Genomic DNA, 27500 nt, shown 5'->3' with positions numbered 1-27500 from the left:
CGTGCACACTCCTCCACCCCTATCTACTCACAGCTTCACTCATCAGCCCCTCCCATGAAGTTTATATTCCATTTAAATCGTTCTCTATGACCTTTTTTCGGCCTATTCGCTTTCTGTAAAGCGGATAATAATAAAGAAAACAAATCAAGTCAGATTTGATTCCCTTTTACTATTAACGAAAAACAAATTTTAGTGCTGTACTTCATCAAATGTTAAACTAAGCCTTAGATAACAAATGAATGTCAAACATGTTGAATTCGAGTGATTTCGGAGTATCGGTGCCTTGCAAGTGTCACAAATTGATCCACTTTGGTAATACATAGCGGCATCAATTAGGGGGGGGGGCATTTGCCCCTAAGATCTTTGCCTCTCTCCTAGATTATGGAAAACCCCATTTATTTGGTATTTCCACTGAAAATAACTTTTATTGGTATTTTCATTGAAAAATTGAAGAAAAAATTACTCCTCCCTGTATTTTGAAAAGTGCATTTTTACCCTCATCTCCCATTCCCTAGTTTCCATAAATTGACACAACTGGTAAAAACATATAATAATAATAAAGCCATTAAAGCCAGATGGTTGGATTTAACTTTTGTTATTAGAGAAAATTGACTGTTTTTAGAGTACTTCACCAACTGCTCTACTACAATTGTGATAAATTAACAAATGTGAAAACTGTTGAATTCAAGTAATTTTGAGGCATTGGTACTTTGCAATGTCGACAAGGACTAGGTAATAAAAAATGGAGATAAAAATGTTCACTTTGGTAATAAGACTCTCGATATTCAGGTTGTTAAAGATGTCAAATGACAGGGACTTTATCATTATAAAAGAACAGCGAGTAATTTTAAGAGGACTTGCTATGATAACTTTCGTGGAACAGTATTTAATACTAAAAAAAGCGGTATAGGTTTCATTTTTGATATTGAAGAAAATCATATATTTTTTTAGTACTTTGCCAACTGCTAAAATATGTCATACAATCCAAAAGTCGGACTTGAATAAAGAACACCCGTGAAAAACACAGAATATAAGTGATTTTGGGGTATTGGTGATTTGCAAATGTTAAAAAGCGGTTTGCCGATAACTAATGCTATAGCTACTAACAACACAGAGCAGCACCAAGTCGCCTAAGGCCAACAAAGCTGCGCACGTTCCTCCTCCATCGCAGCCTATTCTTCAAAAGCTTCCCTCTTTATACCTCCCAAAATTTCTAATTTCCTCTAAATCCTTTCTTACGACCTCTTCCCATTCAGTGACGACCTGCTTTTCGTTTGGCCATAAACGAATGGCTGAAAAGGACGATCTTTGGCAATCTTTCACCCTTCATTGAAAAAACGTGTCCTACTCCTCCCAAAATTTCTCTTATTGTAGTCCTAGAAAGCGGATAAAACAACATTTTTCGTACAGCTTAACCTTTAAAATACGATCAGTCAAATGGGTATTCACTCTGGAAAATATCTAACAACTCCGACTTCCGAAACACCCACAGTTCAGAGCCATACTTGACTACTGTCATTACTGTAGCTTCCAATATCCTAATCTTGGCTCGCAGACTTATCTTTCTATTCTCCCTAACTTTTTTTCAACTGTGAAAAAACACCCTATGTATTTCAAATTTTCTACCAAATTTGGTATTTGAAGTACTAAGGACAGTGAAAATCAAGACTGATTGTTTGAATAGCTTAAGTGGAAATTTATACAATCATACATATTTTAAAAATTAAGAAAAACCGGGAATTCAATTTTAAGTGAAAAAGACTTCCATATACAGATAGTTTTTGGAAGAAGGCGACAATAAATAAATGATGATAATAATAATAATAAAACAACAGGGAAGAAAATAAGCTAAAAACCTGATGCAACAAAGAGCTTAAGAAGGTGTAGCTTTTCACTGAAATATTAAAACAGAAGGAGCAGAAAAACAAAATATCAAAACTGACATACGGAACAAAACCTTAAGTTGAAATATTTCTAATCAATCTCTCTCCCTTCATGTCCTATTTTATTCCCCTATCCATCTTTCCCCTCCATTCATCTTTCATTCTCTCTAATCCCTTATTTTCTTCTTTCTGATATTATTCTTTCTATTTCCCTTACTACTTTTTTCCATATTCCTCCTATATCTTCTTTCTTCTCCTGATTCATCCTCTCATTTTATCCTTGATCCTGTTCCTTGTCTTATCAATCCCCTTCATTCAGTAATTATTTAAAAAGACCAAACCGGTGGTTAAAATGAGGTAAACTTAAAACAGTAAAAGAAAAGTGAAGTGTCCCAATTGTCTTTTGTCGAGAAACAACCGGAAATAAACTTGATTTTGTCGCCATTCAAATTCAAATTCCCCCAAACGGCAATAGTGCCATACATGCTCCACTCAAAACAAAATAAATAGAAGTTCTGTTTAGCTAATTGTATATTAAATCAAACAGTTCGTGATAACGAACTGTAAGTAAGGAGCGACCCGGCTCAATGGAAACCGAAACGGAATTTTGGTACCAATAGATACATCAAAACAATCAGATTTTAATTCTGATTTCAAATATATAAGTTTCATCAAGTTTAGTGTTACCCATCAAAAGTTACACACCTGAGAAAATTTGGCTGATTTTCGAAAAAAGGGAGAAAGACCCCCTAAAAGTTATAGAACTTTAATGAAATTCACACCATCATATTCAGCGTATCAGAGAACCTTACTGTAGAGGTTTCAAGCTCCTATCTACAAAAATGTGGAATTTTGCATTTTTTGCCAGAAGAAAGATCACGGGTGCGTGTTTATTTGTTTTTTTGTTGTTTTTTTTCCCCCAGGGGTAATCGTATTGACCCAGTGGTCCTGGAATATCTTGAGAGGGCTCATTCGAACGGAAATTAAAAGTTCTAGTGCCCTTTTTAAGTGACTAAAAAAAATGGAGGGCACCTAGGCCCCCTCCCACGCCCATTTTTGTCTCTAAGTCAGCCAATCAAAATTTTGAGATAGCCATTTTGTTCAGCATAGTCAAAAATCTAATAAATATGTCTATTACGATGACTTAATCCCCCAGAGTTCCCAGGGGTAGGGCTGCAAGTTATGAACTTTGCCCATTGCTTACATATTGTTTTGGTTATTGGGAAGTATACAGACATTTTCAGGAAGAATTTTTTTCTGGTGGGGGGGGGGGGCTGGAGGAGGGGGTTACTCGGGATAATCTTTCCGTGGAGGATGTTTCTTTGGGGTAAGTGACATTTCTATGAAGGGGGCGCCGGATTTCCAAGCATTATTTAAAAAAGATCAGAAATTAAATTAAAAAAAAAACAAGTTTTTTCAACTGAAAGTAAGAAGCAACATTAGGACTTAAAACGAACAGAAATTATTACGTATATGAGGGGGTTCCCCCCCAAGTCAATACCTCGCTCTTTACGCTACCGTTTTTTTTTAGTGCTTTCAAAAGAGCTATCTATTCTAATTAAATGGCCTTTGTTATTCTGGAGTTTTTGAATAATTTTTTTTTTAAAATTTTAACGCAGATAGCGGGTTTTTGAATATGGTCAGAACCCCGTCATATAAGTAATAACATATACGTAATAAAAAAAAAACAATACAAAAAAACAAGCGATACGGTTAAATAGTAAGCGACACTTTTAAAAACGGAACTTTGATGTCAATAAATGTATAAAAAAAATGGGCTTATAATGCTGATTCTAAATATATGAATTGTATTAAGTTTAGTATTATTCATCAAAGGCTACGAGCCTGAGAAAATTTACCTGATTTTTTAAAGAGGGGGGAAACATCCCCTAAAAGTGAAAGAATTTTAATAAAAATCACACCGTCAGATTCAGCGTATCAGAAAACCCTATAACATAGGTTTCAAGCTCATATCTGCAAAAATCTGCAACTTTGTATTTTTGGCGAGAAGAAAAATATACGAATATAGAAGTTCGTTACTTAAGTTAATTTGTAAATTACGTCAGAACCAAATTTAGAGACAGCCATTTAGCAAAAGAAAAGGAAAATTTTTATGCAAATTTTGTTTACTTATTCAATGACGGTGAGCCAAAATAAAAGCTGCATCAACTAAAAAACGATCAGAAATTAAATAAAAAAAAACAAGTTTTTAAAACTGAAAGTAAGGAGCGACATTAAAACTTAAAACGAATAGAAATTATTCCGTACATGGAAGGGCTGTCCCCTCCTCAACGCCTCGCTCTTTACGCTAAAGTTTGACTCTGTCTCACAACTTTATTTTTTAAAACAATAAAAAACTTTAGCGTAAAGAGCGAGGCGTTGAGGAGGGGACAGCCCCTTTCATATACGGAATAATTTCTGTTCGTTTTAAGTTTTAATGTCGCTCCTTACTTTCAGTTTAAAAAACTTGTTTTTTTTATTTAATATATTTGATAGGAATGGATTTAAAAACAGGAAAGCAGTGACGAAAACAACATCTTTTTAAAACAGTCGAACTAAATGGATTGTCCTAGAAATGATATCGAAAAAATAATAAATTTTCCTAGAAATGATGTCGAGAATCGTAGTGAAGTCAGGCTATGGGGTTGAACCGAAATCAGATCTGGGCCACGACTACAGCGAAACATATGAAGCAAACCTACTCGTTTATACAATTCCATTGATATAGTATGTTGTAAAAATAGTACTTTTAAATTTTTCTAGAAATAACATCGAGGATTGTAGGGAGGTCAGACTATGGGGTTGAACCAAAATAGGATCTGGGCCACGACTACAGCGAAACAAAGGAAGCAAACCAACTCATTTACATAATTCCATTGATACAATATGCTGTAAACCTAGTACTTTTAAATTTTTCTAGAAAGGATATCGAGAATCGTACGGAAGACAGACTATGGGGTTGAACCAAAATAAGATATGGGCCACGCCTACAGCGAAACATATGAAGCAAACCTACTAGTTTATACAATTCTATTGATATAGCATGTTGTAAACATAGTACTTTTAAATTTTTCTAGAAATAATAATGAGAATCATAGGGAAGTCAGACTATGGGGGTTGAACCGAAATCAGATCTGGACCACGCCTACAGCGAAACATATGAAGCAAACCTACTCGTTCATACAATCCCATTGATGTAGCATGTTGCAAACATAGTACTTTAAAATTTTTCTAGAAATGATATCGAGAATCGTAGGGAAGTCAGACTATGGGGGTTGAACCGAAATCAGATATGGGCCACGCCTACAGCAAAACATATGAAGCAAACCTACTCGTTTACACAATTCTATTGATATAGCATGTTGTAAACATAGTAATTTAAAATTTTTCTAGAAATAATAACGAGAATCGTAGGGAAGTCAGAGTATGGGGGTTGAACCGAAATCAGATCTGGGCCACGCCTACAGCGAGACATATGAAGCAAACCTACTCGTTTGTACAATTCTATAGATACTGCACGTTGTAAACATAGTACTTTTAAATTTTTCTAGAAATGATATCGAGAATCGCAGGGAAGTCAGAGTATGGGATTGAACCAAAATAAGATCTGGGTCACAACTACAGCGAAACATATTAAGCAAACCTACTCGTTTATACAATTTCATTGATATAGCATGTTGTAAATATAGTACTTTTAAATTTTTCTAGCAATGATATCAAGAATCGTAGGGAAGTCAGACTACGGGGGTTGAACCGAAATCAGATATGGGCCATGCCTACTCTGAAACATATGAAGCAAACCTACTCGTTTATACAATTTCATTGATATAGCATGTTGTAAATATAGTACTTTTAAATTTTTCTAGCAATGATATCAAGAATCGTAGGGAAGTCAGACTACGGGAGTTGAACCGAAATCAGATATGGGCCACGCCTACTCTGAAACATATGAAGCAAACCTACTCGTTTATACAATTTCATTGATATAGCATGTTGTAAATATAGTACTTTTAAATTTTTATAGCAATGATATCAAGAATCGTAGGGAAGTCAGACTACGGGGGTTTAACCTAAATCAGATATGGACCACGCCTACTCTGAAACATATGAAGCGAACCTACTTGTTTATACAATTTCATTGATATAGCATGTTGTAAACATAGTATTTTTAAATTTTTCTAGACATAATATTGAGAACCGTAGGGAAGTCAGACTATGGGGATTGAACCGAAATCACATCTGGGTCACGAATACAGTGAAACATATGAATCAAACCTACTCACTTATACAATTCCATTGATACAGCATGTTGTAGACATAGTACTTTTAAATTTTTCTAGAAATGATATCGAGAATCGTAGGGAAGTCAGAATATGGGGTTGAACCAAAATAAGATCTGGGCCACGACTACGGCGAAACATAAGAATCAAACCTATTCGTTTATACCTAGTAATTTTGATATATTTTTTTAGAAATTATATCGAGAATCGTAGGGAAGTCAGACTATGAGGGTTGAACCGAAATCGGATCCGGGCCACGCCTACAGCGAAACATATGAAGCAAACCTACTCGTTTATACAATTCCCTATGATATAACACGTTGTAAACATAGTACTTTTATTTTATTTTTTTTAAATGATATCGAGAATCGTAGGAAAGTCAGACTACAGGGTTGAACCAAAATCAGATCTGGACCACGCCTAAAGCGAAACATATGAAGCAAACCTACTCGTTTATGCAATTCCATTGATATAGCATATTCTAACATATTAATTTTATTTTTTTTTTTAGAAATGATATCGAGAATCGTAGGAAAGTCAGACAACAAGGTTGAACCAAAATCTGATCTGGGCCACGACTACAGCGAAACATATGAAGCAACCCTACTTGTTTATATAATTCCATTGATAAAGTACGTTGAAAACAAATTACTTTAAATTTTCCTAGAAATGATATCGAGAATCGTAGGGAAGTCAGAATATGGGGTTGAACCAAAATAAGATCTGGGCCACGACTATGGCAAAACATAAGAATCAAACCTATTCGTTTATACCTAGTAATTTTGATATATTTTTTTAGAAATTATATCGAGAATCGTAGGGAAGTCAGACTATGAGGGTTGAACCGAAATCGGATCCGGGCCACGCCTACAGCGAAACATATGAAGCAAACCTACTCGTTTATACAATTCCCTATGATATAACACGTTGTAAACATAGTACTTTTATTTTATTTTTTTTTAAATGATATCGAGAATCGTAGGAAAGTCAGACTACAGGGTTGAACCAAAATCAGATCTGGACCACGCCTAAAGCGAAACATATGAAGCAAACCTACTCGTTTATGCAATTCTATTGATATAGCATATTCTAACATAGTACTTTTATTTTTTTTTAGAAATGATATCGAGAATCGTAGGAAAGTCAGACAACAAGGTTGAACCAAAATCTGATCTGGGCCATGACTACAGCGAAACATATGAAGCAACCCTACTTGTTTATATAATTCCATTGATAAAGTACGTTGAAAACAAATTACTTTAAATTTTCCTAGAAATGATATCGAGAATCGTAAGGAAATCAGACTATGGGGCTGAATCGAAGTCATATCTGAGCCACGCCTACAACGGAATGTATAAAGCAAACTATATCACTTCCAATGATATAATATGTTGAAACATATATTTAGTTGAATCTAAGTCAGATCTGGGTCATGATTACAAACAAACATATAAAGCAAACTTACTCTTTAATGCTTTGATATACAACATGCATCGAATCTGTAATTAAAACGTCATTTGACATTGCTTCAGCCACAACGATTCCCTCTTCGGGTGACCGGTCCGTCATAATGACATTTTCTGCTTCACACTCTTCAGCTTCCAAATCAACTGTCAGATCACTGGCTTCTAATTCTACTGTGTCGTCTTCCAGATGAGCATTGATTGCTCCTTGCATTAAAGGTATGTTCGATACAGGGATAGATTTGGTGACTTCTTTTGACTTTTTCGGTGGTGGCTTTGGTCTCTGATAGGCTGAAGTTCCAGTAATTGAAGGTTCCAGGTCAGTTGGAATTTGATTCTCTTTCTCCGTAGGGGCAATGTACCTTAAAAGTGAGTGAAAGTTCTACAAAAATTCAAATGTAGAAAAAATTTCAAGTGCGTGATGTTAGGTTAATATAGACATGAATTTTTCCGCTCTTTAATAGACGTCAATAAATAAAAATTCTTCCTTTCTTTCTTTTTTCACTTGCCACATGGCCATATTCATCACGTTTTTACATTCTCTGGATTTGTAAAAGCGACCATAAAAAAAAAAATGTATATACTTTCAAGCTTTTTTTCTAAAAGAATGAACACAATCGAACCGAGAAAATGCCCAAAACTTGCTTAACTAAATCAAAAAATTCAAAGAAAAAAATTTACCAGATAAAATGTTAAAATAAAAATATCCTAACTGAGATTTTAATAAAAATAGGTATTTCAAGGGTTTTGAGTACATTTTTTTTTTTTGTGAAATGCCAAATTACCAAAGGAACCTAGACTGACTGCCATCAAGCCTATGTACAAAGGGCTTTTTTTAATGAATAAAAAGAAACCTTTTACTTACTTTCAACATTTTTTTCCGACTGGAAAAACATTTTCTCAGCTATGATTTGAAAAAGAAGCGAACCGAATGTTCGAACAACTGAAAGAATTTTTTGTTTTCGCTCGCGTAAAATTCGGCTACCACTGAGGCTCCTGACGCTAACGGAAACCCGACATTCCACTCCAGTTACAACTTAGCTCGAGTCACTTCTTCAGATGTAATATAATATAATATATAATATAAAACGATTTTATTTTCAAACGCCACAAAACGAGCATGCCGATCAGCGGCAGTTCTTATCATAATAAGGCACTAAACATACGAAAATCACAGCCATAGCCATTGTCATGCAAAATTATACATTGATTTTAAATATCACAGATTCAAACTAAACAGTCAAAGGCAACTGTGTTTCCCTACCCTTGAGAGTCGTTCAACTTTGTCCATTAAAAATCTCCCACAAAATCAACTCCAACGAAAAGAAATCCGTACAGTGTTGGTACCTAAATCTCATTTCAGTTAAGGCCCCACCACTCACTAGGAAACATAGTACAATCTCCACTAAGGCATTGGACTTTGTAATATGATTTTTTGCTCGATAGAATCGAATATAAGTAAACACTGGACAAATAAAACAACCCATAAGCCGAGAGAAGGATGACGATTTAACTGTTTCAGGTTAGGTTAAGATCAGAAGTTCAAATTATGACAAAATTGTCTGCTCCACCATATGCAAAACGCGTAACAGCTTTCGAGTAACTTATAAAGTAGATAGTGTCTTTGTAACCTCAAATTTCAAGACATATACTGGCAAAGGTAAGGGCGGCCAACATTTTTGACAAAAAGGTAGGGAGACGATTCAAATAATTTTATACACAATTATAATTAAAATAAAACAGATAAATAAATAATTTAAAGGTTGAAAATGTTTTTTTTTGTTCTATTTTTTATTTATTAATATATTCTATATTCTTTCTTTATTGTATTTATCATATTATTATATTTCTTGTTTATTATTATATTATATATACCAAATAATTATTATATTATCTATTTATTATATTCTGTTTAATATTTATTACTTTAATACCATATTCAAAATAATAAAGGTATAAAAAAAAGGTTAATGGAAACAAAAAAGAGGGTTTGAAATATTATTATACTTTTTTTTTATTACTACTTTTTTTTATTACTACTTTTTTTTATCAGTATTTGTTCAGAAATCAGAACATTTAATTAAATTAGTTTTTTATTATATTATCTATTTTTTTGCATAAACTATACGTAACTCAAACCAGTCTTTTCATTTTTACACCTTCAACTGTAAATTTTCAGATATTCAGTCCTGCCTTCAAGTGAAGAAACTCTCTATACTTCTAAATTATCAGTTTCAATAATATTCACTATTTTAAAACACTCTAAGTAACAATTCTATTCAAATTAAACAAATTCTCAGGCAAAACTGGCTAGACCTATTTGTGAAAACCAAAATTGGTGGCAGTGGGCAAACTGCTCATGGCGCCACTGCATCTACCAAGTGATAAGAGGGAGATGTCATGAAAATACTCTGCTCCAAGCGAGAGGCACAACCTATATCATCTCCGTTGCTGAGATTGCTATAAGGTTCTTCCGGCCCGTTTCTCATCAGAGGAATGTACTGGCCCTTAGAGGACCTCATCAGTAGCTTAACAGTCAATAGCTAATTATCCTCCAAAGCTTTCTTTTTACCTTGTCCAAAAATGAAAAGTGAATAAGCCACAGATCGGACAGATTCCCCGTAAACGACTTTCTGCTCGTCTTGGGACTATGGAGACAGACCCGTTGACGATAGCCAAATCTCATGTACGCAGTTTATGGTCCAAGTGTGACCAGTAACTTTATTTGGTTATCACGGCTAACCAGCCATGATACGCATTGCCGAGACTTTTGTATATCACCTCCTTACTAGAGTCCAAACAATACTTTCGGTTCATGGTCAAAATAAAGGTACTTTCTCCCTGATCTAAAACCTTAACATGAATTTATAGATCAGGTTTTCAACATATATCAAGCCGCTCGGGAGTGAGGGATCAGACCATTTTTTTCTCTTGAATTGGGGGGGGGGGATATTAAATACGTAAAAATGTGGGGTTTTCTTAAGGTTGCAACTGTTTTTTCATTTTAAAACAAATTTGGTTTTATTACAAGCGAAAAATAGAATTTATTCATGCTTTGTATTAAACTAATTTATTCGAGAATGTGCTATTAATTCATTCGTTTTTGGCCACTTATTATGTACAAGAGTATATTGGAAATGGACGCAAAACGTATCAAAAGATTGAAATGAGGCGACTGAGATGTAAGCCCCAAAAAAACAAAGAGATAAATACAAAATCTTCAAGTTTTGGGGAGGAGAGGTCAAGCCCAAAGCATACTTACATAACAGTTTTTTGTCGCTTTACTTGTAAGGTAACAAGGTTGACGACATTATGCTTCGTGAAGTACCGTAAAATAGTTCTTGAATCTAGCTTAGAAAGACCCAACTTATTCCCAAGTCCTGTCTGCGAAAATCCCCGAGGGCCTGCTTCGCGGATTGTTTCATAGGCAAGTCGCCCTAGGCCCATCTTATAGCTCTGTACAATCCTTGACATGTCCAAAATTCCTGCAAAAAACCATATTAAATCTAAATGGCAACATTATAGAACCAGAGGACTTGCGCTCTTTCCCACCCGAGTGCGACCTAACACTCATCAAAGGCCCATTTGCGTTGAAATTTTACTAAAACAGAGAACCAGCTAGCGCTAATTTGAGCCAGGTTTTCCACAGAACTTTCTGTTTAGCCGAAAAATTCAGATTGGCTCATATTAGCGCTCGGTAATTCTCGATATTAGCTAAATTTGATTGTAAATCTTGCCTTAAAAACATAGGCTCTAAGCACAACATTGTCAAGACATTTTATCTGCGCTGTAAATGTATCTATGAACATTTTATTCGTAAATATACTGGGAAACTTGATTCAAATTACACAAAGCATAGATTAGCCACAATCAGAAGACTGACAACTTGAGTAACTTCTGTAGTGTAAAAACCATTGCGGCAATCTACCGTCCATGTCTGCAATGAGTTATTTTGACATAAAAATTATGACTGTAATTTTACATCAGAATCATCAAACAAGGCTACTTAAAAAGATAGTGAGAGAGTAACAGGGTAAAGAGTTATTTCATATATCTCTATTAGTTAATTGATAACAAGTTGTCGACAAGATTACACCAGATTAGAATGTTGCCTTAAGGTCCATTATCAATGAGATTTAACTAATACCGAGATTTAGCTAGCGCTAATTTGAGCAAATATAATTTTCCATAAAGCTTTCTAATGAACTGGGTAAAGAGTAAAAACCATTGCCGCTATCTACCGTCCATGTCTGCAATGAGTTTTTTGACATAAAAATAATGACTGTAATTTTACATCAGAATCATCACACAAGGCTACTTAAAAAGATAGTGAGAGAGTAACAGGGTAAAGAGTTATTTCATATATCTCTATTAGTTAATTGATAACAAGTTGTCGACAAGATTACACCAGATTAGAATGTTGCCATAAGGGCCATTCACAATATTTTACAAAGACCGAGATTAAGCTAGCGCTAATTTGAGCAAATTTGATTTTTCATATAACTTTCTAATTAATTGGAAAATTCTATGAAAAGTTCTCATTGGCTCAAATTACGATAAATAAAAAGTTCAAATATGGATAAATCCTTTTAATAGACGGTGATAAAGTTTACAAAAAAATACTAGATATTTCGGTCAGATATGCAGTGACCGTCATCAGTAGTAATGACAGTCACTGCATATGTGACCGAAATATCTAGTGTTTTTTGTGAAATTTATCACGGTCTATTAAAAGGATTTATCCCTAATTGAACTTTTATTTATCATCATGGAAAGACAGTGTGGTCTTCGAAATTACCTTGGCTCAAATTAGCGGTAGCTAATTCTCAATATTAGTAAAATATCAATGCGAACGGGGGTTAGCCTCACTCTCCACAATATTTCCTAGACCGAACATCATGAAGAGAGAAAAAGTAAAATCTAGGGAGGCAACGAACAAGAAAACTTTAATATTAAATTTTCAGAGACTACGGGGCAATATTGGTAGAGACTGCATTTTACTTTTAAATTTTACACCTGTTATATAATTTTAGGGAATGTTTAGAAGTCTAATTCTTAAAAACAAGCAAATACTCTTAAGGCCTAGACTTTCATAAAGAAGGAAAAGGTAATATCAATAGAGAAACTGAGGAATGAAAAAAATACTATTAAATGATCAGATATCAAGGAAAACCTCTTTAGACGAAACGTTTTGGTTTAGAGCTTTAGACCTTTGATCTCAACTTGAGGAAGATTGGAAGGTTTGATCTAAAAGAGTGAAGGATATTTTAAGCCCCAAAAACATATTTAGAAGGCTTATAGGATAAACGTAAATGATGTATAAATGATTACTAAAATTTTTAGCAGACATTCTATAGTTGTAGCATTAATCGTTTATCATGAGTGTGCAGTTGATACTGTGCAGTCTAGTAGTTCCCTGACCGCTACTCTTACTGCACTTTCCCATTGAACTGCACTTTTAATTACAAATTATTTGTTTATGTGAGCGTTTGTTTTATTGTTATTCTTCGTGTATATAATTTTATGTTTCTTTCATTTTAATTTTTTTTTCTCTCTCTATGTTTCCTGTTAAACAAAAATCAAGGCTATTTACACCGTCTCGGTGTTTTTCAGAGTCTCCCAAATAAAACCTAGTTACCTAAATACTCCTACCAAATTAACCCTGGTGTATTTATGGATACAAATTTACCGAATTCCGGAGTCCAATTTCCTTCGAGAAGGCTTGATATAACCTCGAACAATTCGGCGATAACAGAAGCACTGACGTCAAATCATATTATTCGGCATTTATTTTCTCCATTTTTTTTTTTTTAAATGTTCACGTTGTCTAATATATTACAACAGAACGGCCAAATCAGAATAGCATGATTATGGCTCCAGACACAACCTAGTAAAGAACTAAAAGTGGAGAGCCCATAGTAACCAGGAACTAAAAAAAAAAAAAAGAAAAAAAAAAAAAACGCAAAAGGAAGAAGAAATACAATTTGAAATTGATTCATTCACGGTAACTGTCATTCCGGCTAAACTTATTGGTAAAAGTTCATTGCGAAACCCTAGTTTATAGGAATCTCGAAAAAAGCCTAAAACCCCTCGAAAATGGTGTCAGATCGAAGTGAAAAACCCCAAAAACATGATACTCTAATAAATATTCTAGTAATACATCAATAACTATAATAAAATCAGTCTTCAGTGATGTAACGAGATGAAGGGTCAGGGACCTAGGCATAACCAATCACTGCTAAAATGTGTAGAACTAAAAACTGTTTTTCAGATTAAAATACGACGCAGAATGGTTGAAAATCGTTGAAAAAAAACGAAAATTTTACTATTTTTTATGCAATTTTAGATTTTTTTTTTCCTCAGAAAAGGTCTCAGTAGTATCCCAATTCTGGCTCGGTGAGTGAATAATTGTGAGGTCAATGAAACCAAAAAGATGTGAATCCTTGTAGCCGAAAACCCCTTAAAGGAGAATTACAGTCCCCCATTTTAAGCAACAAAGAAAAGTCCTTTTTTACATATGTCGCTTTTTTCTCGTTATTCCTGATTAAGTCAAACTATTACTAGGAAACATATCACGAGTAGAATATTCATTTATGAACCAATATAACGTAACTACTTTCGACGTCATCCTCATCATCTTTCGTTTTCTGGTCATCGTCAGGAGTTTAATTATTTAATTATTTAAAATTATTAAATTATTTAAGTTTAATATATTAACCTTGTTGTAGCACAGTGAATCGATGCTTTGCTTGGCAATACGAGGTCCGGGTGGGCGACAAGCTTACTACTTGTCCCTGCAAAAAAAAAAAAGAAAAAAAAAGAAAAAACAAACAGCAACTGAAACGTCAATTCGACGCCCAATGCACCAGCAATAACTCAGAAGGATCTTTATCAGTTTTTATATATAACAAATAATATTATTTATTAATCATTATAAAATTATGACATAAATAAATTATAATATAAATAGATTAATTATAATAAGTAATTTTATTATTTAAACTTATGTTAGTCTTATCATTGCAAATCAGTAAAAAAAAGCAGAATATTTTTCTATGTAGTGTTAATTTATTCAAGATAGGTTTTTTCTTATTCTTAATTTTTTCCCATTGTTAAGGCTTCCAGGTGCGGAGCTGAGATGTTCGGATTTTATCACTGCTTGTATAAAAAAAAATTGTTTTTTTTCCTAAGATCACTGTCTTGCTAAAAGTTTTACCCTTTCCGGCATTTTCATTTCGTTTTATTATGTCATATAACTAAATTTATTATAAGGATCAATAAAAAACCAACAAAAGTGTCACATAACTACCTTCAACACCATCATCATCATCTTCCCCATCTTCTATTTCTTCATCTTCATCAGGAGTTTTCAGCAAATCTTGCTCTCTAACATCAGGTTCCACTAACCGCAAAACACTAATTGTTTTCTCGCCAACCTTTCCTTTATAACTATACTCCTCTTCAGAAGCACTAGGGTATAGTGAACGATAAAGCACCCTCTAGAATAGAGACAAAGCGTGGAGGTGAAAGCATAATAATTGGAAGAAGATATTTGAGATCATCTTCACACAGACTTAAAAAAAACTTTTTCCCATGCTGACCAATGGTCTGCGTTGTACAGGTACGGATCTCCTGATTCAATGCCTAGGCCAGGAGTGCAGTGCGTGGTTGGGGGCAAATAATCCGACGCTTGACATGTTTTCCCCCCAGAAATCTCTATAGCACAGTCAATCTAAATTAATTTTAGAGGTTACCGAAAACAAATTGCAATAATTTTGATTTTGGTATCATTCAAACCGGAAAAAAAATCTCTACAATATATAAAAAATCGGTCAAAATCGATCGAGGCAAAATTGACGTTTTTTGTCTTTTCTTCTAAAATAAAGACTTAAAAAAAAAAAAAAAATCAATTTGCACTTCTATAAAGTCGGTGATAAGAAAATCTGGTGCATACATCACGAACATGGACTCAGTTCTGTGTTTTGACCATCCCTGAGTCGTTTGTCCTCCCACCCCCACAAACACACACGCGCTAGATAAAACATGCATTAATACACGTTGGATATTACAGAAAGTCGGATCCACGCAGAGAAAATTTACACTTCCTATGCTGAAATGCTAGGAAGAAGTCAAGTCCTAGTATCTTGCATATCACCCCCCCCCCCCTACGCAATTCGAATCAAATAAGTGGTTTTGAACACATATCAAAATTGGCACGCATCGGCAATGTTCTTCAACGCTCTCGGTGAGAAATTATTCAATAGATGCGGTGATGCGCAAGAACAAGCTGACCCTTTTGCCGACATTCGAGTTTGAAAGAACGTATAAGCAGTACACTTAGTGATCAATTTTGGCTTCTAGCTCACTTTTTAGTTACATTCAAGATCCAAGGTAGGTTTTCCCAAGCTGAAATCCAAACATAGCTAAACAGTGAAAGAACGTGATGGGTATATTTTACTATGAGCCATCAAAAGTAAGGATACAGTTTATTGTCAATAAATACTGCTTCTCTACTAGAATGATTGAGATCTATAACCACAACTTTATAATTATACGTACGGTATGACAAGAATGTCTTGTGAAGCTGTTAAAGGCATTTGAAGAGTTTGGTGTTATTCATACTCTAAAGCAGGGCTTCCTAAACTTTTTTCATTCACGACTCCATTTTACGATTGCAAGTTTCCTGGTGACCTCATATAAATATAATTGAAAGAAATTAATATTTGTTTATGATTCATTTATTAGGTAACAATACAGCCTACATATACACATGAAAATATATATTTTTAAAATTCCTTTAGAAACACTCAAAAATATAAAATAAAAAATTCAACAAAAGTTGAAAAGTTGTCTTTATTTTCATAGGCAGCGCGATCGCGCTGCCTAAGTAAAGAACGATGCTGGTAAACTATATTTTTTATTTTTCGTTCTTTTTTTCTATACCAGGGCACTTCGTATGACAGGAGTTGTCGTAAAACTTCGAAAAGGGCTTATTCGATTGGAAATTGGAATGGCTAGTGACCTTTTTAATAGTCGAAAGTGATTGGAAGGCAGCTAACACCCCTTCCAGGCCCACCATTTCCTCAAACACATCCAATCGAAATTTTGAGATAGCCATTTCGTTCAGCGTAGTTGATTTCAAGATAGAAATTATGTTTTTGAGGAGGACACTTCCCCACAATCCTCAGGGCAAGGGTTTTAAGTTATGCCCTGGGGGCATATAAGAACGATGTTGGCACAATGTAGTATTCATTTTTTTTTCTTTAGACCAGGGCACTTCGTATAAAAGAAGTTGTCGTAAAAACTTCTAAAAGGGCTAATTTGATTGGAAATTGAAATGGCTAGTACCCTTTTTAATAGTCTAAATTGGTTGAAAGGCAATTCACACCCCTTCCACGCCCACTATTTCCCCAAACACATCCAATCAAAATTTTGAGATAGCCATTTTGTTCAGCGTAGTTGATTTCCGGATAGAAACTATGTTTTGAGGAGGACACTCCGCCACAGCCCTCAGGGTAAGTGTTGTAAGTTATGCCCTAGGGGCATCCATTTTGTCCTACGTAGCTGGAAATTTTAGAAACTACGTCTATTAGGATGATAGCCCCCCAACAGACCTCAGGGCTAAGGTTGTAAGTTATGCCCTGGGGGCATATAAGGTTTTTATATAAAGCGTTGTCGTAAAAACTTCAAAAAAGGCTAATTCAATTGGAAATTAAAATGGCTAGTGCCCCTTTGAATAGTCGAAAGGGATTGGATGGCAAATAACACCCCTTCCACGCCCACAATTTCCCGAAACACATCCGATCATAATTTTGAGATAGCCATTTTGTTCAGCGTAGTTGATTTCCAGATAGAAATTATGTTTTAGAGGATGACACCCCCCCCCACAGCCCTAAGGGCAAGGGCTGTAAGTTATGCCCTGGGGACATATATGGCTTTTATAGAAAGCATTGTCATAGAAACTTCAAAAAGTGCTAATTCGATTGGAAATTGAAATGGCTATTGCCCTTTTTAAGAGTTGAAAGTGACTGGCAACTAACACCCCCTCCACGCCCACCATTTCTCCAAACACATCCAATCAGAATTTTTAGATAGCCATTTTGTTCAGCTTAGTTGATTTCCAGATAGAAAATATATTTTTAAAGAGGACACTCCCCCACAGCCCTCAGGGCAAGGGTTGTAAGTTATACCCTGGGGGCATCCATTTTGTTCAACGTAGTTGAAAGTTCTGGAAATTAGGTCTTTGAGGACGACAACCCCCCACAGCCCTCAGGGCAAGGGGTGTAAGTTACGCCTAGGGGGTATATAAGGTTTTTATAGAAAACGTTGCCGTAGAAACTTCAAAAAGGGCTCATTCGATTGGAAATTAAAATGGCTAGTGCCCTTTTTAATAGTCGAAAGTGATTGGAAGGCAACTAACACCCCTTCTAAGCCTACCAGTCCCCCAAACACATCAAATCAAAATTTTTAGGTAGCCATTTTGTTCCATGCAGTTGAAAGTTCTGGAAATTATACCTTTGGCAGGACACTCCCCCCACAGTCTTCAGGGAAAGGGTTATAAGTCATGCCCTAGGGGCATATAAGGTTTTTATTGAAATCTTTGTCGTAGAAACTTGAAAAAGGACTCATTCGATGGAAAATTCAAAGGCCTAATGCCCTTTTTAATAGTCAAAAGTGATTTGAGGGCAACTAAACCCCCTCTCACGCCCACCTTTTCCCCAAACACATCGAATCAAAATTTTTAGATAGCCATTTTATTCAACGTAGTTGAAAGTTTTGGAAATTAGGTCTTTAAGGATGAAAGGTTTTTATAGAAAGTGATGTTGTAGAAACTATAAAAAGGGCTCATTCGATTGAAAATAGAAAGGGCTGATGCACTTTTTAATAGTCAAAAATGATTGGAGGGCAAATAATCCCCCTCCCACGCCCACTCTCCCATTTGCCATTATGTTTAAGAACCAAATGTTGCCTTAAGATTAAATCAAAATGCACTGTGTTAATGCTAATTTCCAATCGGACATCTCAGCAGTATCCCAAGAACGACTGAGGGTATTATGTTCAAACTTTCAGGGCTACTTCTGCTTTTAAAATTCAACCAAATCAAAATAGCGTAAGTGTATCCAAGCTATCAAAGAAAGTAAAAAGATTTTTTTGCGAATGGTATAAAGTTTTCTTTTTCAGGTCAACTAGAGAAGGTATGAAACTAAATTAAACACTACTATTTGTGTCCAGATTTTTAAAAGGGCGTATGCTGTTAAAAATTGCTGAAAAGTTTTCTCCAGCATACACATAGCAGGCCAAACTATAAAGTCTTAAAAAAACGAAGAGATTTAAAGTATTATTTTCTTTTTCCCGAAAAAACTATGTCAATATAAAACGAACAGAAATTAATTAAAAAAAACTTTTTCCACAAAATAAGTTTTTCAAAGAAAAGTAAAGAACTAAATTAAACCAAAAATGAGCAAAAATAACAAATAATCTACCAAGCGTGAAACTACCACAAATCAGAATCGATAAATAAATGAAACCCAAAACGAGCAGAAATTACAATAAATAGCCGAGTCAAACTAAAACCGAGCAGAAATTAACATGAGTAGGGCTCAAAACCCCTATGCCTTCTCAAGGCCAGAACATAATTTGCACTTTACTGAAAAAATACAAAGAATGTGCATTGTCAGTTTAATATACACATACTGATATTTAGTAATCAAAATGTTAGCTTTATTAAAGTTATAAAAGTAAAAGCATTTATATTTTTTCAGTGCATAAAATTCTAATGCATATGAAACCCAGTTTTACACAGTGGAGTTCGGAGTTGAACCGGGCATGGGTTTAACCGGACACTCTCAGTTACTCAGACACCCTTTGGTGAAAAATTCTACAAAAATTAGTAAGAGTACCATCTAGCCTTCATGTCTCAAGGAAGAACTCTTAGTTTGGTTGATTGATCCTTTCAAAAGTTAAACTGCAATAACTGTTTTAGGTAGGTCAATTTTTTCTGGCACCTCGAACATTGGTGTTTGGAAACTTCATTTGCAAACAATTTCCGACATGCTACCTTACCTCGGAGAAGCTGGTCACAACACTTACACGAAGTCGGAGAGGCTGTATATACAGCAGATGAACAGACCTGAACACACAAGCCAAACACTTTTCCAGTCTTTCGAAAAAAATCAGACTTCGAAAAAAAGATTGCGAGAAAATCAGACAGATTTTGAGCCGGTTTATCTACAGGTTTGGTCATAGAACAAGAACAGATGAGAAGTCGGAAAACGGCAACCGGAATGACTAGAGGTGGAGGAGTGACAGAAGTACAGAGACTTCAGTGGGTAATGGGACATCCACCCTGTGCTCACGTTAATCTTCTGATGCAAGAACTTACGGATGTTTTGTATCACACAAGCGACTAACACAGAGAGTCTGGTATTTAAAGGCAGCAGAAGGACTGCAAAGTGACCCAAATAGTTATTGACTTGGTCGAGCAGTCGTCTCTTTTTGAGGGTTATCCGCTATCACTTCGAAGACTTGCTACTGGCATGACTGCTGCAGTAAACTTGAACGCCGACAAAGCAGAGGAAGTCGGGAAGGAGATTCTTGACGGAATGGTAGGGAAATCTCTGAAGGAGCATTCTTTCAGACAGAAGGATCAGGCAGTCGTTATGACGGTGAAGCAAAAATGGGGGAGAAATCCACCGCTTAGACCCTTCATTGCTATTTCAGGGTCTTCGAATTATATCCAAAAGACTGAATATGGGCGAAGAATCTTCATTTGAATATGAACTTTGCTCCTATCCTGCATCGCTTTTTTTATGATTCGAGCATGATCCGGAAGCCAAATAAACCACAGCTGGCAAAAGCTAGCGACTTTCAGAAATTGATAATATTGGGGATAAGCTTAGTCTGACTTGCACCTACGTCTTAGACGTGGGCGACTTTGCTTCACAGGATTCCCTGGGCGAAAAAATAAACATATTTGAATATCTTAGACTGATACTGGAACTTTGCTTCGGCCAAATATCCAGACGCCATTATTGTCTTTGATGGCTACGACATCGCTGCTTCGACAAAAGATATGACTCATCTTAAGCAAAACCGTGTCACTGGACGGGAAGTACTGTTTAGCTAAGAAATGAGACTAACCACCCAAAAGAGGAATTTCTTTCATGCAAAAAGAATAAAGCCCGTTTCGTCAATGTACTTTCTGATTATTTACGAGGCAATGGTGTGAGAACCATCCAAGCTAAAGCTGGTGCTGACTTGCTTATTGTGCTTACAAAGGTTGAGTGTTTAAAGACTTGGGACACTTTAGTTATCGGTGATGATACCGACTAGCTGATCTTGTTATTTTATCATTGTATTCCTGAGCACCACAAGATCTACTTGCACACTGAGCCTAAAGCAACCACTTCAGGTACAATTTAGGACATTGAAGCCATTGTTAAGAAGATTGGGACTAAAACGTGCAAACTGCTTCCTTTTCCTCAAGCAGTTCTTGGCTGCGAAAAGAATTGTCAGGAATGTGGTTAAATTAACATGGATGTGACTTCTTTTCTGCATTAGCAGTCCAATTTTTTCCTATATGAATTCAACTTCGCGTAATGTTGCTCTTAGACTTACGTCGACGCTTGATTTAGGGACGGGAGGGGGGGGGGGGCTGAGCTTGAGCGTTCAAAACAAAAAAGTGCATATTTGTGATCTATGTACAAGATTTACCTATTACTGACTTTCTACACGTGCAAATTAAGTTGTTTTTAAAAAAATCGCCATTTTAGAAGAAAAGACGAAAAACAGTGGATTTCACCTGGTCCAATTTTGGCCAATTTTTTATATTGTTGTAGAGAATTCTTTTCCGGTTCGAATGATACCAGAATCAAAGCTATTGCAATTTGTTTAAGGTTAAACCTTAGATTGACTGTACTACTAGGTACCCATTTGGAAAGCTATTTAAAATGAAAGCTATAACAGAATTAAAAATGAACGCTATAACAGAATGTCAATTTTCAGATCCCATCTCATTCTCAGAAAATCTAGTATTGTCTAGATTTTCTTCTAGCGTATTAACTCTCGGTTCCCAAGTTGAGGTTCCTGGAACCATTCAGACTTAACTAAAGTTTATCTGGATCCAAGCTAAATTTTGAGAAATTTCACCGACGAAATAACGCTACGAAGCAGGGAGAGGTGGAAAATACAGTAACGACCAAGCGATTTTCTTAAATATTCCAAGTTTTTCTGTTTTACTTTCAATCGGTTCGTGTTGGATTGATGAGGCTTACAGTAATAGTTATAGATTATAAAAGCTTTCGAACTGCAAGTCTCTCTAGAAAATTTTACGACGTATAGTGAGAAAAATGTCGAGAGTTGAAAATGATTTTTTACTCCTTAAAAAACTGAAGCATAAGAATTTGCGGAACTAACATTGTTCCCTTTGTCAAATTGACAAAGAAAAATCTACTTTCATCTATCAAGTATTATGTTTTTACTCAACCAACTCAAATAACTTGGTTTATTTTATTTTTATAATACCAAAAGAAAAACAACAAAGAGAGGTAAAACTCAATGAAATGACAACAATCGAGACTGCAGCCAGTAGAGAGACTGGCATCTACTGCCAGTACTGCCAGAGTTTTCTCTCTATACTGGCCGCAGTCTCGTTTGCTGTCTTTTCATTGAGTTTTACCTCTCTTTGTTGTTTTTTTGTCATGGCTGACTAGTTCGACTAAAGAACTTTTAAACCAAAAGAAAAACCAACAATTTCCTTATTTATTTAGAAAGTACCAGAGAAAATCCAGCCTAAAACCATTCAAAACTATCATTTGCGATTTCTCGACACAGGAAGAAACAGTGGCGTCGTTTGAGAAAGCAGTTGCAACCCCCCAATAATTTGGAGAAAAAATTATATGGCCCATGCCCCTTGGCTCTCCCGATGTGGACCCCTCTTGCCCCCCCCCCCCCACAATAAAAATGCTGGAGCTACGCCCCTGAAGAAAATAGTTGGATAAAAACACCAATGATTATCCTTAAATAAGTTACGTACACTTATGAGGATATCAACTGAAAGTGATATCAAAACAAATAAATACCTAAAATAAGATGGATAGATACAAAAAAAATAAATAAATAAATAAATACTAATGTAAAATAAAGGCCTAGCTCTGAAACGACTTGCGTATTTTAAAATTGCCCGCATTAAAAATCACAAGTACGCAAAACATAAATTTTCTTTTAGCCCTTCCGAGGTTCTGTTTTTGCACTTAAGCAAGTAAAAGCTTTCTGATCCTTCCTTTAAAATTCTTAATTTTCCTCCTGTACATTTTTCTGATCTATCTCTTCCTTTATCTATTGATTTTATTTTCAATGAGTGAAATTAAAAGCAGAGGGAGAAGTTAAGAAAAACAAACGGATTTTTGAAAATTGTCGATACTGTTGAATACGAGTAGAATGCTAATATTGAATTCTACGACCGCCATAGGACCGTGTTATTCTACGACCGCCATAGGACCATGCTATTCTACGTTCCATGGCTCCTTTCCAAGGCAGATTACCAGACTGGTTATTTGGCAGTGTATAATGTAGTCAAACATGTTTTGAGAGTATGGTCGTAATAATATAATTTAAACAAACAGTTTTTTTTTCTGTTTTTGATAACAATTGCACAATGAATGTACATCTACAGTTAACGTGCACATTTTTCTTAAAAAACTGGCAAATTTAAAAAGGGGTAATGAGATTTCCGGATTGGAGTGTAGAATTCACGAATTTGATCCTATTAAGGGGGAGTAAAAAAAAGAAAAGGGTTTAACATTTGCAAATAATTCAATTTGTTGTCCATTTAAAATAGTTTAGAAATAAAAAAACTTAACAAGAAATGGCTGAAAAGTGTTTTGGGGGAGATGGGTTGATTGTGTACTGTATAATACACATGTGATGTTTGGAGAGTGTTGCCAATTTAAAATAGTTTAACGTTCCCTCCTTCCCCCATTTCTGAGGGCAGGGGAGGGGGGTCAATTTTGGAGAGAAAACCAAAAATACTCAGAATCGAAAATAAACGGGATCTGCCTCAAGGGGAAGGCTCAGAGGCCCTTCGTTCCCCGATTTCTGAGGGCAGGGGCGGGGGGGTCAATTGTGGAGGGAAAACCAAAAATACTCAGAATAGAAAATAAATGTGATCTGCATCAAGGGGAAGGCTCAGAGGCCCTTCGTTCCCCCATTTCTGAGGGCAGGGGGGGGGTCAATTTTGGAGGGAAAACCACAAATACTCAGAATCGAAAATAAAAGGGATCGGCCTCAAGGGGAAGGCTCGGAGGCCCGTCGTTCCCCCATTTCTGAGGGCAGGGGAGGGGGTCAATTTTGGAGGGAAAACCAAAAATACTCAGAATCGAAAATAAATGGGATCTGCCTCAAGGGCAAGGCTCAGAGGCCCTTCGTTCCCCCATTTCTGAGGGCGGGGGTGGGGGGGTCAATATTGGAGGGAAAACCAAAAATACTCAGAATCGAAAATAAACGGGATCTGCCTCAAGGGGAAGGCTCAGAGGCATTTCGTTCCCCCATTTCTGAGAGTAGGGGAGGGGGGGTCAATTTTGGAGGGAAAACCAAAAATACTCAGAATCGAAAATAAATGGGATCTGCCTCAAGGGGAAGGCTCAGAGACCCTTAGTTCCCCCAATTCTGAGGAACGGAAAGGGCGGGGGGGTCAATTTTGGAGGGGAAACAAAAAATGCTCTGAATCGAAGATAATTTCCATTCGTCGTAGTTTTTTTTAACGATGCTCCTTATTTCTATTTGAAAATGCTTATTTTTTAATTTAATTGGGAATGAAAAGTCAAACTCTAACACAAAGAACAAGAGATTTTGGAGGGGGTAGCTAACTTCATATACGGGATAATTTCCATTCGTCTTAGTTTTTAACGATGCTCCTTATTTCTAGTTGAAAATGTTTATTTTAATATTTAATTGGGAATGAAAAGTCAAAGTCTAACATAAAGAACAAGGTATTTCGGAGGGGGTAGCTAACTTCATATACGGGATAATTTCCATTCGTCTTGGTTTCTAACGATGCTCCTTATTTCTAGTTGAAAATACTTATTTTTTAATTTAATTGGGGCTGAAAAGTCAAAGTCTAACATAAAGAACAAGGTATTTCGGAGGGGGTACCTAACTTCATATACGGGATAATTTCCATTCGTCTTAGTTTTTAACGATGCTCCTTATTTCTAGTTGAAAATGCTTATTTTTTTAATTTAATTGGGAATGAAAAGACAAAGTCTAACATAAAGAACAAGGTATTTCGGAGGGGGGTAGCTCACTTCATATACGGGATAATTTCCATTCGTCTTAGTTTTTACCGATGCTCCTTATTTCTAGTTGAAAATGCTTATTTTTTTAATTTAATTGGGAATGAAAAGTCAAAGTCTAACATAAAGAACAAGGTATTTCGGAGGGGGTAGCTAACTTCATATACGGGATAATTTCCATTCGTCTTAGTTTTTAACGATGCTCTTTATTTCTAGTTGAAAATGCTTATTTTTTAATTTAATTGGGAATGAAAAGTCAAAGTGCCAGAATGGTTGAAATCCACTAGCTCAGAAGTGGGGTCTCAGTCCACCAGCCAGAATGATTGAAATCCACTGGCTCAGAAGTCGGGTCTGAGTCCACCAGCCTGAATGGTGGAAATCCACTAGCTCAGAAGGGGGGTCTAAGTCCACCAGCCTGAATGGTGGATATTCACTAGCTCAGAATTGGGGTCTTAGTCCACCAGCCTGAATGGTTGAAATCTACTAGCTCAGAATTGGGGTGTTAGTCCACCAGACTGAATATTGGAAATCCACTAGCTCAGAATGGGGGTCCCAGTCCACCAACCTGAACGGTGGAAATTCACTAGCTCAGAATTGGGGTCCTAGTCCACCAGGCTAAATGGTTGAAATTCATTAGCTCAGAATTCGGGTCTTAGTCCACCAGCCTGAATAGTTGAAATTCACTAGCTCAGAATTGAGGTCTTAGTCAGTGTTCAGATTGGAGCGTTGGGGTCCGACTATCTGGGCTTTATTTGTCAAGGCCTGAATGCTAAGCGATGGACATGAGCTCGATTGGGACCCCATTGTGAAAATGGAAAACAAAAAACAAAAATATATTGTTGGTATGTGTGTAGAGCATGGCATTGTTACCGCTAGGGCAACAGTCTAACCGTTGATGGTTTTAGGTGTCCGTGAATAAGTTCTAAGGCTGGAGTGGAAGTTGGGAAAAATTTTTGGAGGTGCCCAACTCACCTGCTCAGAGTCTCTGGCACGTGACCCTAAATTTGAAAAAGTTTAAATTGGCTCAGATTTTCTATACTGAGCTGAGACAATGAATGGATACAATTGGGAAAGTGATTGGAGACGCTGGGCATCCGTGAACAAGTGCTAAATTGAGAGAGGAATTTGGGACAATATTTGGGGGCGCCCACCCGCCCAGAGTCTCCGGCAGGTGACCCAAAAATTTAAAAAACACACAGAGACGACATACATAAAGAGACGAATCACACACAGAGAGGACAAACACACAGAAAAGACACATAGAGACGACACATGCACAGAGACGATACACACACACAGTCAACACACACAGAGAGACGAGACACACACACAGAAATGACAAACACACATAGAGACGACACACACAAAGAGACGTCACACACACAAAGATACGAAACAGACATAGAGACGACACACACACACAGAGACGACACACTCAAAGTGACGACTTACACATAGAGACGACAAACACACAGAGACGATACATACATACAGAGACGACAAACTCAAAGTGACGAATTACACAGAGAGACGACACACACACATAGAGACTAAACAAACAGAGAGACGACACACATAGAGAGACTAGAAGCACACAGAGACAACACACACAAAGATACAACACACACACGGATACGAAACGCACAAAGAGACTACACACGCACAGAGAGTACAAACACACAGAAACGACACATACACACAGAGACGACACACACATAGAGACAACACAGACATAGAGATGACAGACACACAGATACGAAACACCCACAGAGACGACACATGCACAGAGACGACACACACACACAGAGTCCACTCACACACAGAGAGGACAAAAACACAGAGACGACAGACACAAAGAGACGAATCACACACAGAGAGGACAAACACAGAGAAACGACACATAGAGACGACACATGCACAGAGCCGACACACACACACAGAGTCAACACACACAGAGAGACGAGACATGGCGTATCTGATGAAATAATTTAGGTCGTATGATCAATTTAATTTATTTTTTTTAATACAGTAGTTTTTTTAGTAAGGACACTCAAGACAACACGCACACAGAGAGAACACACACACACAGATACGAAACACACATAGAGACAACACATGCATAGAGACAACACACACACAGAGACGACACCCATACAGAGACGACACACACACAGAGACTACACACACACAGAGACGACATACACAAAGTGACGACTTACACAAACACACACAGAGACGACAAACACACAGAGACGAGACACATAGAGCGACGACACACACACACAGAGACTACAAACACACAGAGACAACATACACACACACAGACGACACACACACACACACACACAGATACGAAACACACAAAGAGACGACACACGCACAGAGACGACACACATACAGAGCCAACTCACGCACAGAGAGGACAAACACACAGAGACGACAGACACAAAGAGACGACTCACACACAGAGAGGACAAACATACAGAGAAGACAAAAACACAGAGACGACACACTCACATAGAGACGATAAAGACACACACAAAGACAACAAACACAGAGACAACACACGCACAGTTACGACAT

The 27500-nt window shown here is 36.4% G+C and overlaps 1 protein-coding gene across 1 annotated transcript in view; it reads right to left on the bottom strand.

Annotated features, from left to right (window-relative positions):
* Positions 1-27500, bottom strand: part of LOC148947182 (general transcription factor 3C polypeptide 1-like) — a 193899-nt gene that overhangs the window by 102459 nt on the left and 63940 nt on the right. Inside the window, exons 7-9 of the mRNA XM_089096918.1 lie at positions 14936-15125; positions 10889-11111; positions 7629-7988 (exon numbers count right to left, since the gene is read on the bottom strand). Coding sequence (XP_088953044.1) covers positions 7629-7988; positions 10889-11111; positions 14936-15125 — 773 coding nt within the window. The remainder of the gene's footprint in view (positions 1-7628; positions 7989-10888; positions 11112-14935; positions 15126-27500) is intronic.

Source organism: Artemia sp. Qi Xiang Cuo, chromosome 11 (assembly GCF_049724085.1).
Source record: "Artemia sp. Qi Xiang Cuo chromosome 11, ASM4972408v1, whole genome shotgun sequence".
Taxonomy (NCBI): domain Eukaryota; kingdom Metazoa; phylum Arthropoda; class Branchiopoda; order Anostraca; family Artemiidae; genus Artemia; species Artemia sp. Qi Xiang Cuo.
The sequence above is the reverse complement of the archived record's forward strand: the minus strand, read 5'-3'. Positions and strand labels throughout refer to the sequence as shown.